Source organism: Urocitellus parryii, chromosome 2 (genome assembly GCF_045843805.1).
Source record: "Urocitellus parryii isolate mUroPar1 chromosome 2, mUroPar1.hap1, whole genome shotgun sequence".
Taxonomy (NCBI): Eukaryota; Metazoa; Chordata; class Mammalia; order Rodentia; family Sciuridae; genus Urocitellus; species Urocitellus parryii.
This window is the reverse complement of record NC_135532.1, coordinates 115,096,778-115,111,408: the sequence shown is the minus strand read 5'-3', so window position 1 is coordinate 115,111,408 and position 14,631 is coordinate 115,096,778. Positions and strand designations below refer to the sequence as shown.

At 41.6% G+C, this 14,631-nt stretch overlaps 1 protein-coding gene across 1 annotated transcript in view; it reads left to right on the top strand.

The window, feature by feature from the left end:
* Window positions 1-1,662: 1,662 nt before the first annotated feature.
* The window catches only part of Gmps (guanine monophosphate synthase), a 50,625-nt gene continuing 37,656 nt past the window's right edge, over window positions 1,663-14,631 (top strand). Inside the window, exons 1-3 of the mRNA XM_077795298.1 lie at window positions 1,663-1,868; window positions 10,404-10,585; window positions 13,100-13,214. Coding sequence (XP_077651424.1) covers window positions 1,842-1,868; window positions 10,404-10,585; window positions 13,100-13,214 — 324 coding nt within the window. The 5' untranslated portion in view covers window positions 1,663-1,841. The remainder of the gene's footprint in view (window positions 1,869-10,403; window positions 10,586-13,099; window positions 13,215-14,631) is intronic.

Below are 14,631 nucleotides of genomic sequence, written 5' to 3'. Positions count from 1 at the left end.
TTTTTTTTTTGGCACTGGGGATTGAATGCAGGGTGAGTTAAATCCTCTATCCTTTTTATTTTTTAAGACAGGGTCTAGCTAAGTTGCTTAGGACCTGGCTAAGGTGCGAGCCTGGCCTCCAACTTCCTACTATCCTTTCTCACTCTAGGAGGTGTGCTCACAGTGCCAGGCTAAGAAACTCCAATTCTAGATTAAGGTGGATTTTATAAGCATGGGCATTTCTCTCTGGATCGCTCTCTTTTTTTTTTTGGTGCCAGGGATTGAACCCAGGTGTGCTTAACCACTGAGCCACATCCCCATCCTTTCTTATTTTATTTATTTATTTATTCATTAGATTTTGAGACAGGATCTCTCCAAATTGCTGAGGCTGGCTTTGAATTTGCAATCCTCCTGTCAGCCTCCTCTGCTGCTGGGATTGCAGGTGTGCTCCTCGGGTAGCAAAGCATGAGCCCCCTGTATGGAAAGAGCTGGGTATTTGTAGAAAGGTTTTGTTAGGGGAAGAATTTCGAGAGTGTTAGTGTCAGTCAGGTGGCGCACACCTATAATCCCAATGGTTTGGGAGGCTGAGACAGGAAGATGGCGAGTTGAAAGTCAGCCTCAGCAAAGGCGAGGTGCTAAGCAACTCAGGGAGACCTCTCCGAATAAAACACAAAATAGGGCTGGGGATGTGGCTTAGAGTCGAGGGCCCCTGAGTTTAATTGCCGCTACCAAAAACAAAACAAAACTGTTAGTGTCGTTTCGACCCCAATTTGAGTCCCTGGATAACGAAATTCAAGGCAATACTTGTTTTGATAGGTAGGTAGAGGGGCTGCAGCTCGCTCCCTCCAAAGATCCTAATAAAAATAAAAAGTTTGTTTGCTATATAAATAGAGCTGCAAGAGCAGTCTCTTGGCTCAGCAGCCTATCCAAAAGCTGCTCCCCAACTCCGTTCTTTTGGAAATGCTGCTCCTGCTGTGGCCACTTCCCCAGCCCGGCATCCATTGGGGATTGAACCCAGGGGCACTTTACCGCCGTACTACACCCAGAGCTTTTTATGCATTTATATATTTTAAAATATATATCTTTTTTTTAGTTGTAATTGGACATGTCTTTATTTGTTTATATGTGGTGCTGAGGATCAAGTCTCACACGAGCCACTGAGCCACAACCCCAGCCGCAAAGCTTTTATTTTGAAACAGGGTCTCCCTAAATTGCTGAGGCTGACCTCCAGCGGTCCTCCAGCCTCAGGCTCCCGAGCCGCTTAGACTACAGGAGTGTGCCACCGCTCCTGGCTATGGGCCTTTGGATGGATCGAATGGTCCAATCCCACACTGATGCCCCCTGATTGACCACGAGACTTTTCGAAGCAGGACGCGGCCAGGGCCCCTCCGGTATCCGGCAGCCGCCGAGGGCCTCCAGTGCAGCTCTGCAGAGGCGTGCCCTCCCGGGCCCGCCACTCTGCCTGCGCGGGGCTCTGAGCGCTGCAGGGCAGCTCCCGGGCCTTGCGGCTGGAGGGGCCCAGGCGCAGGCGAGAGGGATCCTCCTCCAAGCGGAGGCGAGGGACGTGAGGCCCTGCGAACTCTTCCCCAGGACGGTGTGGGGACCGCTTCTTTGTGGCCGCGGGGGCGGTCCTCGGAGGTGGCTCCGCCCACTCAGGGGCGGGTACCACTCCCCGGCTCCTCCCCGTGCTTGGGCGGAAGCGAGCGCGGCGCGCGGCGGCGCTGCTCTCCGGTGGCGCTGGGCTCGCGCGCGGATCAGGCCCGACGCTCTCCGCCTCCAGGCCTTGCGCTCGGCCTCGTTCCGCGGCGTCCGCTCCTCCGGCAGCTCACAGCGTGTCTCGTGCGCCTGCCGCTGCGGCCCCAATGGCTCTGTGCAACGGAGACTCTAAGGTCAGCCTCGGGCGCGCTCATCGCTTCCCGCCCGCTGCGGCGCGGGGCCCGACCCCGAGCCTTGGCGGCCTCTCACCTCCCGCGCCGGGCCTGGCTCAGGGCAGCCCCCCGTCCCACCCGCCGCGAGCCTGCTCCGGGAGCGGCGGCGCTTTGTTGGTTCCGCCTGCGAGTCGGTGCGGGCGAGCTCCCGCCGGCGGGGGCGCAGGGCCGGCGGGGGCCCTCGGAGGCCCTCGGAGCCCGAGCCTGGCGGGGTCGCCGCCTCGGGCCGGCCTCCTCCGCCACGCGCCGCCTGCCGCCCTCTGCCGCTGCGCCCCTCCCCGCGGCCCGCGCGCTGGCAGGTGAGCCGGGGCCGCCCCGTCCGCGCGCCCTGCTCGGGCACCGGCCTCCTGCCCGCTGCGAGCCTGCCGCCACCTCTCGCGCGGCGTGGGGCTCAGTGGCCCGGAGTCCGCCCAGCCCCGCCTCGAGGCGTTTGGCCCGGGTGCGAGGTGCGCCTTCCCGGGGCAAGGTGTGCTTGGTGCACGATTGTGGCCAGGCTTTCGGAAGCACGTGGGTCAAGGTCGCTGGGGTGCGTGGAAGGCTGGCTTGGATGGAGGTGACCTGGCCGAGCGGGCTGCGGTGTCCAGTCCTGGTTGCAGGTCCTGGTGGGGCCGCTGTGGGAGGACGGGCGCTCGGTACCTGATCACGACCTGTTTGCTGAACGGACGAGACCGGTCATGAGGTATTGGTGATGCGCAGGCTGGCTGGAGCGCTTCCTCCGATCCTAAAGCCAGACGAGACGCTCAACCCTTTAGTTTCATATCTCAGAAGCTGATGTGAACCCGAGTGCAGCTCTCTCCACTTGCCCTAATTTTGATCTTTACAACTCGCGGAAAGATCCATCTTTAGGCTCACAGATGAATCAACTGTTAGCATTAGAAGGACTCAGACCTAATTTTCATGCTTTGAAAATTACCTAGTGCGTTCCAGAAGAGGAAGACTGACGTTAAGATAGGCCCCCTCCTTTTGTTTTGACTTGACCGGGAATTTTAAAGAGAATCTTGATCAGTTTGATAGGTTTGAGCCCAAGGTGAACTAAGTTTTATTTCAAGGCTCTCGATATCTTTATAATGTAATGAACCATTTCACAAAAGTATTTTGAAAATTGGATGTGGATCAAGTTGGAAGCATTTTCAAGAGGAGTAATTGGGGAATTAACACATTTAATCAAATCTGTAATTTTTATGTACTAAGGGCGAGGGAGAATCCCTGATGCCTGATTTTAAGTATTTAAAGTAAAGATATGTTAAATATAGGGAAATATGCACAGTAAATAATTGAAGTAAGATTTTCTAAGAGACCCACCTGGAAGTCTGAGTAGGAGTCACTTTTCCAGAGCCTACCACTGAACCACTGTCCCATGAGACTAAAATACCAGTAAAATACTGAGGAACTTAATTCTGGCTTAAAAAAGGGACATTAATTATGCTTCTGTACATTATATGCACATCCTAGTTTATAAATTAAAAATTGGGAAAGGGCCGGATTTGATTTCTATTTCTGGTACATTTATCAGAGTTTTCTAAAATGGCATTTTTGTACAGTACAGACTAGGGAGTGACCTAAATGCTGTAAAATAATTCGGATATTTTCTTTGGTTTTGTACATAGCATTTTAGAGCTGGGAAGGAAGGACCTGTATGTCATAGCTGGGATTAGAATCTAGCTTATTTTTCTTTTCTCTTCCAGGCTACTTGGTTAACCTCAAGGCAGACTAGTTTGTTTATAGTTAAGGAACTGATGTAATGTTATTAAATTAAAGATCTCATTTCATATAAACAAAAGCATAGAGAGTGTTTCTCGAAGTACTTTTTCTCACTAAGGCAAGGTTGTATATAAAGAAGACAGCATTATCAGTGGGCTTGTTTGTATGACTTGTCTAGTTTCCTGCTGTTTGTCCCCTTGTCTAAGCTGAAGGCTCTTGATTGGAGTAGGGTGGTACCTTCCCTGAGATGTTATGACTGTGTGTATGAGGCTTGGATTAAAGGTATTATCTATTGGTTGGGTAATATAGACTCTTGAATGTTATCTAACAGTGTGAATTTTTATTGTTTCTTCTTTGCTGGAGATTGAACCCAGGATCTTATGCATGCTAGGCAAACACTCTACTACCGCTGAGCTATATCCCCAGCCCTAATAATGTTAACTTTAAAGTTGAAACTTCCAAAACTAAGGTTTTAAGTTTAATGGAGCTATAACCTGGATTTTTTATCTGGGATGTATTGGGAATCAAACAATTATCACCTTTAAAAAATTTTTATTTTGTTTGTTTATTTTTATGTGGTGCTGAGAATTGAACCCAGTGCCTCACAAGTGCATGGCAAGTGCTCTGCCACTGAGCCATAACAGCCCAGTTATCACCTTTTATAATAATGTGTTATGTGAAAAAAATTTCAAAGTTCAAAGATGGAGTTTTTTACCTTCTTGTTTTGTTCCATAAGTATATTGCAAAAAGAATGTTTTTTTTATTGTAGTATGTTCTTAGATTTGAAAGATTTTGAAAGTTTTCCAGGAACCTCAGATGACATTACCTTTAGAGTAGGCCAACTTGTCACTTAGGAAAACTAATTGTCTTTTTAAGAAAATTTGTGTGTGTGTAGTGCTGGGATTGAACAAGAAGGGCTTTGTATGTGGTAGTCATGTTCCTTTCCAATGAGCTACATCCCCAACCCAAGAATTTTAGGTTTTATTTTTATAAAATTATAGAATTTTGGGGTTTTATTTTATTTTTATTTATTTATTTTTGGTATAAGGGATTGAATTTAGACACTTTGCCACTGTGTTACATCCCTAGCTCTTTTTATTTTTTTGGTGGGGTACTGGGGATCGAAGACCCCTGAGCCACATCTCCAGCCCTCTTTTGTATGTTTAATTTAGAGACAGGGTCTTCCTGAGTTGCTTAGTGCCTCGCTTTTGCTGAGGTTGGTTTTGAACTTGCCATCCTCCTTCCTCAACCTGTGATTACAGGCATCTGCCACAGCTCCTGGTATGTTTTTTAAATATATACTTGTCCTATACTTATTTTGAAGATAAACTGAAGTATAATCTGGAGGATACTATTTGAAGTAAGGAATGATTATTTGTTGTGCAAAATAAACTCTTATGGTACTTAAATTTTGTTTTTTTTTGCCTCTATCTAAACTCTATATAGATGCTTAAAATGAGTGAAGCCCTCAGGGTTAATACATAATTCTGAATCAAGAAAGGAATTTTTTCATAGTTTTAAATTTTGCATATATTTAACGACAGGTTAGGTAGAATTTTATTTTTTTGTGCTTGTTGTGGAATAAAGACTTTTTTGTATTCAAAATCACAGTGATTTAATAAATATAGCTTTGCTATAGTAATACCTTAACAGTTGTTTTTCTTGTTGGACCCTTGCCATGGCTTCAGGTTTATGTTTTGAGGATCCAGGTGATACTTTTTTGTTGTTAAGTCTTTATACTCAAGATTATTCAGTAAAATAATGTGCTAGGAAGAAAGTGGTTGTAGCAGCATGACTATATACTCTCAGTGCCTAAATGGAGACACAAGCATAAAAAGAAGTATGGAAATAATTGATAAATATCGCTGCAAAATAAAATATTATCAAACAAAATAAATAATTGTGGCTTTAGGCAATTCAGTAAATGGCAAAACACCTGTTGCAAGAGTGCTTTGTTTACTCTCTTCTGTACAATGCACAGGAGCCTTCAGCATCTTTCCTATCTGTATTTCTCAAAATCTGACCTTTTCCACTCCACCCAGAATATGATGGCCTAGAGGGTTTGTGCATCTGCACGCTGTGGAATGGCTCTGCCACAACTGGCAGGTGGACCCACTGTCTCGTGGGCACTGCAAATTCTCATGTGTCCATTCTCACCTGAGACCAGGTAGCTAGCTACCCCTAGTGTAATGCCAGTGTCCAAGTGTGCTGTATTGTATACAGAAAGAGCTGTGTTGTCTGTCTGGCTCTCAGACTGAACCAGAAGTTAAAGAGGGCTGAGGCATTGGCAGGAGGTGGAAATGTATAGTGAAAGTCCAGCAAGCTCCTCTCATCCTGCCTTAATGCAATCTTACATGATAATATGTTGTTAAAAATGGAAGATCTCAGACAAATGTTAAGTTGTGAGATACACTGGACAGTCCTGGGTGATTTGGTCTGCGTAGTCACTTCACTGTGGACCACTTGCTGTTCTGAGTCTGGCTCTGGTTTCTAGTGAAGTGTATTTACAATTTGGCTAAAGTTCAAACCTAATGTATATATGTTAGGATTATTTTTTGAATTAATAATTGTGCTAATAACAAGGCTATTATAAAATTCTTGAAAATTGAGGTCATAAATTACTTGTTTTTTAAAATCAGTTTTATTGGTGTGTTATAATTAAACATGATAGTGGGATAGTTGTGACATATTCATACACACATATTTGATTGGTTTATGCCGAGCTGCCTCCCCTTGCCCTTTCCTCACACCTCTCCAGTCCTATTCCTCTATGGGCCTCCCTTCTGTTTTCATGAGATTCTCCCCGCCTTTCATGCATTTTTTTCTCTAGCTTCTACATTTGAGAGAAAACATACAATTCTTAACTTTCTGAGTTTGGCCTATTTTGCTTAACACAATGCTCTCAAGTTCTGTCCACTTTCCTGCAAATGCCACATTTCATTATTTTTTGACTGAATAAAACTTCATTGTGTGCGTATACTTCATTTCCTTTGTTCATTCATCTGTGGACAGTCATCTAGGCTGGTTCCATGACTTGGCTATTGTGGATCATACTGCATTAAACATAGTATGCTGATTTTAAAATTCTTTTTTTTTTTTTTAATAAATGGATTTTTTTTCCTTTTTTTGATATGGGGGATTGTACCCAGAGGCACTTACCCAGTTACATCCTCAGCTCTTTTCATTTTATTTTGAGAGACAGTCTTTCTAAATTGCCTAGGCTGGCCTCAAATTTGGAATCTTCCTGTCTCAGCCTCCTGAGTATAGAATTGGAGGTGTGTGCCACTGCACTCTGCTTACTTTACATTTTTTGTGATAAATACTGAGGAGTGGCAGGGCTGGGTCATCTGGTGGTTTCTTTTTTTTTTTTTTTTTTAAAGAGAGAGTGAGGAGAGAGAGAGAGAGAGAGAGAGAGAATTTTTAATATTTATTTTTTAGTTTTCGGCGGACACAACATCTTTGTTGGTATGTGGTGCTGAGGATCGAACCCGGGCCGCACGCATGCCAGACGAGCGCGCTACCGCTTGAGCCACATCCCCAGCCCTGGTGGTTTCATTTCTAGTCTTTTGAGGAACCGCATACTGATTTCCATAGTGGTTGTACTAATTCAGGGTCCACCAGCAGTGACTAAGTGTGCCTTTCCCCTCTCATCTTTACCTGCAGTTATTATTTGTATTCTGGATTTTTGCCATTCAGACTGAAGTGAGATGAAATCTCAGTGTAGGTTTGATTTACATTTCCCTTATTGCTAAAGATATTAAACATTTTGGGGCTAGAGTTGTAGCTCCCTGGTAGAGCACTTGCCTGGCAAGCGTGAGGCCCTGGGTTCGATCCTCAGCACCACATAAAAATAAATAAATAAAAGTACTGTGTCCAACTACAACTTTAAAAAAATAAATAAAACCTCACAGTATGCCATGTAATTTAAATCATCTTCACCTCATCTGAAATGTGGAGAACTAATCTCAGGATTAGTCTCATTATGAACTGAATCTAGGACTTAGATTAGTCTTTTTAGTCTCATTAGAACTGAATCTAGGACTTAAGGTTTCTTTCTTTCTTTCTTTCTTTTTTTTTTTTCTTTTTGCCACTGGGGATTGAACTCAGGGACACTCAACCACTGAGCTATATCCCCAGCTCTGTTTTGTATGTTGTTTAGAGACAGAGTGTCATTGAGTTGCTTAGTGCCTTGCTTTTGCTGAGACTGGCTTTGAACTCCTGATCCTCCTGCCTCAGCCTCCTGAGTCTGTGGTCACCATGCCCAGCTAGGACTTAAGGTTTCTGACATCCTGTTTTGAACAAATTTTAGATGAGCAGCCCTTAATTTAGGAAATTTTAAATGAACAGAAATATTGGCAGATACATCATTGTTTTGATCTTATTAATAATATTGGAACTTTTTTTGTTCTGAGATTTATTTATTATTTTGTACAAGCAAGTTAATATTTGCTTTTCTCTCCTTCCTTCCTTCCTTCCTTCCTTCCTTCCTTCCTTCCTTCCTTCCTTCCTTCCTTCCTTCCTCCTTCCTTCCTTCCAGGGGCGCTTTACCACTGAGCTACATGCCAACCCTCCCCACCCTTATTTTGCTCTAGCTTCCCCTTGTGACCAGAAAACATATGACCTTTGATTTTTTTCCAGTCTGGCTTATTTCACTTAGCATAGTATTCTCTATTTCCATTCATTTACTGGCAAATGCCGTGATTTCATTCTTTATGATGGACTAAAACTTTATTGTGTATTTATACCACAGTTTCACAGTTTCTTAATTCTTTCATCTGTTGATGGGCATCTGGGTTGAAGCCATAATTCAGCTATTGTGAATTGTGCTGCTATAAAAATTGATGTTCTGTGCAGGTATGGTGGTGCACAACTGTAATCCCAGAGACTAGGTAGGATGAGTTAGGAAGATTACAAGTTGAGGCCAACTTCAGCAATTTAGTGAGACACTGTCTTAAAAATAAAACATAGAAAGGGCTGGGTATATGGCTTAGTGATTAAGTGTCCCTGGTACTGAAACAAACAAAAATTGATGTTCCTGTATCACCATAGTATGGCAATTTTAGTTCTTTTGGATAGGATAATAGGATAAATAGGATAGTTGGGTCACACTACCATGATTCCATTCTTAAGTCTTTTGTTTTCTTTTTCTTGGTATCAGGGATTTGAACTCAGGGGCACTTAACCACTGAGCCACATCCCATGCCCCGTTTTGTATTTTATTTAGGTCTCACTGAGTTGCTTATCGCCTCACCATTGCTGAAACTGACTTTGAACTCGCCATCCTCCTGCCTCAGCCTCTGGAGCCACTGCTCCTAGCTTTTGTTTTTGAACCAGGGATTGAACATAGTGGTGCTGAGGCTGGCTTTGAACTTGTGATCTTCCTGCCTCAGCCTCCTGAGCCTCTGGGATTATAGGAGTGCGCCATTGTGCCTGGCTCCATTCTTAGTCCTTTGTAGCATTTCCATATTGCTTTCCAGAGTTGTCGTACTAATTTGTAGTTCACCAGCACTGTATAAGTGTACCTTTTCCCCCATGTCCTTGCCACCATTTATTATTATTTGTATTCTAATAATTGCCATTCTAACTGGAGTGAGATGAAATTTCCATGCAATTTGGATTTGTATTTACCTGGTTGTTAGAGTTGTTGAACATTTTTTGCATATATTTGTTGGCCATTGTATTTCTTCTTTTGAGAAATATCTGTTTAGTTATTTTGTCCATTTATTGATTGGGCTATTTGTTTCTGGTGTTAAAAGTTTGGGTTCTGTATATATGGTGGATATTAATTCCCTCTCAGAGGAGTAGCTGGCAAAGATTTTTCTCTTCTTTAGATTTTCTCTTCATGCTCTTTCCTTTGCTGTGCAGAACATTTTAAATTTGATGTTGTGGGGGCTGGGGCTGTGGCTCAAGTGGTAGCGTGCTCGCCTGGCATGCGTGCGGCCTGGGTTCGATCCTCACCACCACATACCAACAAAGATGTTGTGTCCGCCGAGAACTAGAAAATAAATATTAAAAAAAAAAAAATTCTCTCTCTCTCTTTCTCTCTCCTCTCTCACTCTCTCTTTAAAAAAATAAAAATAAAATAAATTTGATGTTGTCCCACTTATTGATTCTTGATTTTATTTCTTGAGCTTTAAATGTCTTGCTAAGGAAATCAGTGATTGTGCCAATGTATTGGAGTGTTGACCCTATGTTTATTCAGAAAGTTGCAGTTTCTGGTCTAATTCCTAGGTCTTTGATAACTTTGAGTTGAATTTTCTGTAGGGTGAGAGATATGGATTTATTTTCATTCTTCTAAATATGGATATTCAGTTTTTCTAGCACCATTTGTTAAAAAGGCTGTCTATTCTCCAACATGTTTTTGGCATCTGATACTTATGTTGAGTATCAGATGACTATAACTACATGGGTTTGTCTCTGTGTCTTCTGTTCCATTGGTCTTCATATCTGGTTTGGATGCCAATAACAAATATTGGCAATATTCAAATCTTCCCTTTAAAAGATGGGCTGGGGTTGTAGCTTGATGGCAGAGCACTGGTCTAGCATGTGTGAGTCGCTGGGTTTGATCCTCAGCACTGCATAAAATAAATAAAGTATCTTGTCCTCAAAAAAAAAAAAAAAAAGGAAAAAAAAAGAGAAAAGAAAAATTAAATTGGCAATTCATTGTCCTAAGATAACAGTTCTGTGTGTTTTTGGAGCTGATAGTGACCATCCCACCCACCCCCTTTTTTAAGTAGCTGTGATTTTAAGTAGCTGTGATTTTCATAATTCAGATGTTTGTGTCAATGTTTGCAGCTGGAGAATGCTGGAGGAGACCTCAAGGATGGCTGCCACCACTACGAAGGAGCTGTTGTCATCTTGGACGCCGGTGCTCAGTATGGGAAAGTCATAGACCGGAGAGTGCGGGAACTCTTCGTACAGTCTGAAATATTCCCCTTGGAAACACCGGCCTTTGCCATAAAGGAACAAGGATTCCGGTAGACTTTTCATTGATGTTTTTAAGAGGGGTTTGACTTTGTAGGATGGAATATTTTGTTATTAGTTTGCTTGGACACTGAATTTTTTAATGAAAACCATGCAGAGTGGTTTTACAAGAAATTTCCCATGACTTTGATTTGGGGTAAAAGCAAAGAAAAAATTGTAGATCTTTGTCTAATATAAGGGCCAATTGCAACATCTTGTACCCTTGTGGTTAGGCAGCATTTGGTTTATATGTGGTTCCTTCCTTCAGTGCCTCACTTTGGTGAGTGCTGTGCCTTTTCTTATGGCATGCTCACCTTTCTTGGTTAAGAGTCTTCCAGAAGCAGGCGGCTGCAGTTCTTGCCTGTAACTGTCCTTAAATCTAATATTGGAGGTGCTGTGCTTCTCCCCAAATGTGTTTTTTTTTTTTTTTTTTTGAGAGAGAGAGAGAGAGAATTTTAATGTTTTAGTTCTCGGCAGACACAACATCTTTGTATGTGGTGCTGAGGATCGAACCCGGGCTGCATGCATGCCAGGCGAGCGCACTACCGCTTGAGCGGTAAAAAATTAATTTTTTCAAGTGAAAAATGGTTCAAAGAATTTTTGAAGACCTCACCGATATGTATATGCTATCCTGTGAGATTTTTGGTTTCTGAAGTAGAATGAATTGGAAATCAAAAAGGCAGGCTTAAACTTAACTCTGTTCTAGTTTTAGGATACAGATTAAAGATGACTCTCTCTGAAATGTATTGTAGGGCAAGAAGGAATCCTTGAATTCATCTAACTTTGTTGTCTTTGATTTACCAGTAAGAATTGAGAAATCAGAAACATTCTGTCAAACCCAAGCTTCATTGTTCACCTCATTTGAAACACAGAAAAATACCCGGTTAAATTAACTCAGACTACAAAGGTTTTAAAATATGGAGACCCAAATGCTTGATCACCAAATTCTTAAGCATACTTCCTAACAGTTGCTAGGTGCAGCTACCCAGCGATGCTCTCTGCAACGGGAGAAGAGCTACAGCACCTTGCCTTTCAGGTCACTGTCATCCTCCTGCTGGCATTGCTCTCTGATTACCCCTTTATACAATAAATGTTAGTTTTGTGGCATGAGAGACATTCTAATTGTTTTAAAGATCTTGATCTGCCTGATACATAGCATTGGTATTTATAATGACTTATGGCTTGTTGTGCCTTATAATTGCAAGTTAGTTTCAAAATAGAGTAGGAATTGAGAACTCGGAAAGCTCTTCTCAAGATTTATTGAGATAAGACGTTTCATAATTGGTTTAAGTACTGCTTAGGTTTTATCCTGGCTTTAGGCCATCATATTTTTAATTGTACTAAGAATCTTATCTCCTTGAGTTGTTCAGTAAGTTAATGAAGGATCATGGATGGTCCCAGAGTGGAGGTTACCCTTTACAAAACTAAAAAGTAACTTACTAATATTATTGAATGGTAAAAATGTTTTATAGAATTTAAGCTTCTATATTTTTAAGGATCTAGGTTACAGATCTACATGTAGGGCTAATCGTACACCCCTTCACATTTATTATCTGAGTAGGTTGTCTTGCACCTCTGTTTTACAGGAAACATTGAATACTATATCTCATGTTACCTACGGAGTTAAGAGAGTGATTTTTGAGCTCCCAAAGATTATTGTTTTTTAATATATATTTGCATGCCCTAGCTTGTTGAGTTGATTTAAAAAAATTAGTTATACTTGGACACAATATCTTTATTTTGTTTGTTTATTTTTATGTGGTGCTGAGGATTGAACCTAGTGCCTCATGTGAGGCAAGCGCTGTGCCACTGAGCCACAACCCCAGCCCACTGAGTTGCTTTTTTATGTTATTTTGAATTATTAGAAGCTTAGCAGTATATTTCATGTCTTTACATGGCTGGCAGCCCCTAGGTAAAGGGTAAATTTTAACCCAGGTTTATGTAGACTTTTGGTTAGATCTTGCAGTTTGTCTTTTTTAGATGAATTGGATGAATTAATTTAATTGAAACTGAATTAGATGAATTGGATTTAGCTGCAAACCTGTTGGTACTTTCAGTTTCATACAGGGAGCGTGTATGCCTTGGTTGTGAGTCACCATGTAAGGCAAACCTTCACAGTGCAGTCTGAAGGAACAAAGCTGCTGTGACTACACTCTTGTAGCTTGGAGGAGTGGTGCCTGGTGTTGTCAGAAATATGAATATTTAAGTGATACTCATTATTAAAATGATTTAATTTTTTTGAGTGAACGTTGAGGGCCAAATAAAAATAAGATCAGTGTCCAAGTGAGGAACATAGACCTGAGTTTGTACCTCTTCTTTATTCACAAAGTTCCTCTGCTAAGTAAAACCCAGAGGATGCTCTGCAAGTTGTATTTAGCCCAATTATTATACTGGCCTAAATTCTGAGAGCCTAGAAAATGGGGCAAAATTGATATTAGCGCCCTCTCCTGGATCTCAGGGGAAATTGCTGAGAATATAAAGAAATTGTTTCTACTGGAGTATCCACTGACTCTTCCTTAAATCTGCAGTGCCATTATCATCTCTGGAGGACCTAATTCTGTGTATGCAGAAGATGCTCCCTGGTTTGACCCAGCAATATTCACCATTGGCAAGCCTGTTCTTGGGATTTGCTATGGCATGCAGGTACATCTATAAATTTGCTATGATGTCCACTTATATTTTATTCTTTTCATGATTTATATTTCTATTTAGTTGGGTTGCATATTACTGCTGTGTATGAATTGCTATACTAGTGTGATAGAATGGACCTTATAGGGAATCTACAGAAAAGTAACTACCTTTTTTGTGTGTGAATATATTGACATTTACTTTTCTTTAGTAACAAATAGCATAATAAGGGGCTGGGGATGTGGCTCAAGCGGTAGCACGCTCGCCTAGTGTGCGTGCGGCCCGGGTTCGATCCTCAGCACCACATACAAACGAAGATGTTGTGTCCGCCGAGAACTAAGAAAAAATAAATAAATGTTAAAATTCTCTCTCTCTCTGTCCCCCCCCCTCACTCTCTCTTAAAAAAAAAACAAATAGCATAATAATGTGAATATGGTAAAATCTTACAGTTAGCTGTGTATGATGATGGCAGGTGCCTATTGCAGTGACTTGGGAGGCTGACACATGATAGTTGTGGTTTCAAAGGCAGCGTCAGAAATTCACTGAGGCCCTAAGCAAATTAGGTAGGACATATCTCAAACTTCTTTTAAAAAAGGACTGGGGATGTCAGTGTTTAAGCACTCCTGAGTTCAATCCTCCGTACAAAAATTAAAATTAAAAATCTATAAAATCTTCGAAAACACAGGTTAAAAATAATCAGGACAAGTCTTCCTTTGAAATAATGGACTGTAAGAATTAGGTTTCCTCCAATTTCAAAAGTGAAGATACTTAATAGTCTTTGATTTTTTTTTTTTATATTCATTCAGAGATGAACTGTCTGCAGTATACAATGCAATTTGTGAGCATTTCAGACACATTGTCTAGTGATATCTAATGAATTTTAAGCAAAAGTTAAAGGCAGTTAACCAATTTCTATATTTAAATGCCTTCTTTCTCTTAATAATTCTCATATACATCAAGATGTGAGGTCTTGACAAGGACTTTTTTAAATTAAGTTTCAAGGTTTTGTCTTTGTGGTAAATATTTTGCTGTTGTCTAAGGCATATATTTTGGACAAATGCCTTACTACATTTACTTACATGTACGTGGTTTTGGAGGTTGAAGAAAGTTTGAAATTAAGACCGCATAGGAAGAATTAATATTATCAAAATGGCCATGCTACCAAAAGCGTTATACAGATTTAATAAAATTCCAATTAAAATCCCAATGACATTCCTCATAGAAACAGAAAAAGCAATCATGAAATTCATTTGGAAAAATAAGAGACCCAGGATAGCCAGAGCAATCCTCAGCAAGAAAAGTGAAGCAGGAGGCATCACAATACCGGACCTTAAACTATACTACAGAGCTATAGTAACAAAAACAGCATGGTATTGGCACCAAAATAGACATGTAGACCAATGGTACAAAATTGAAGACAAAGAGACAAACC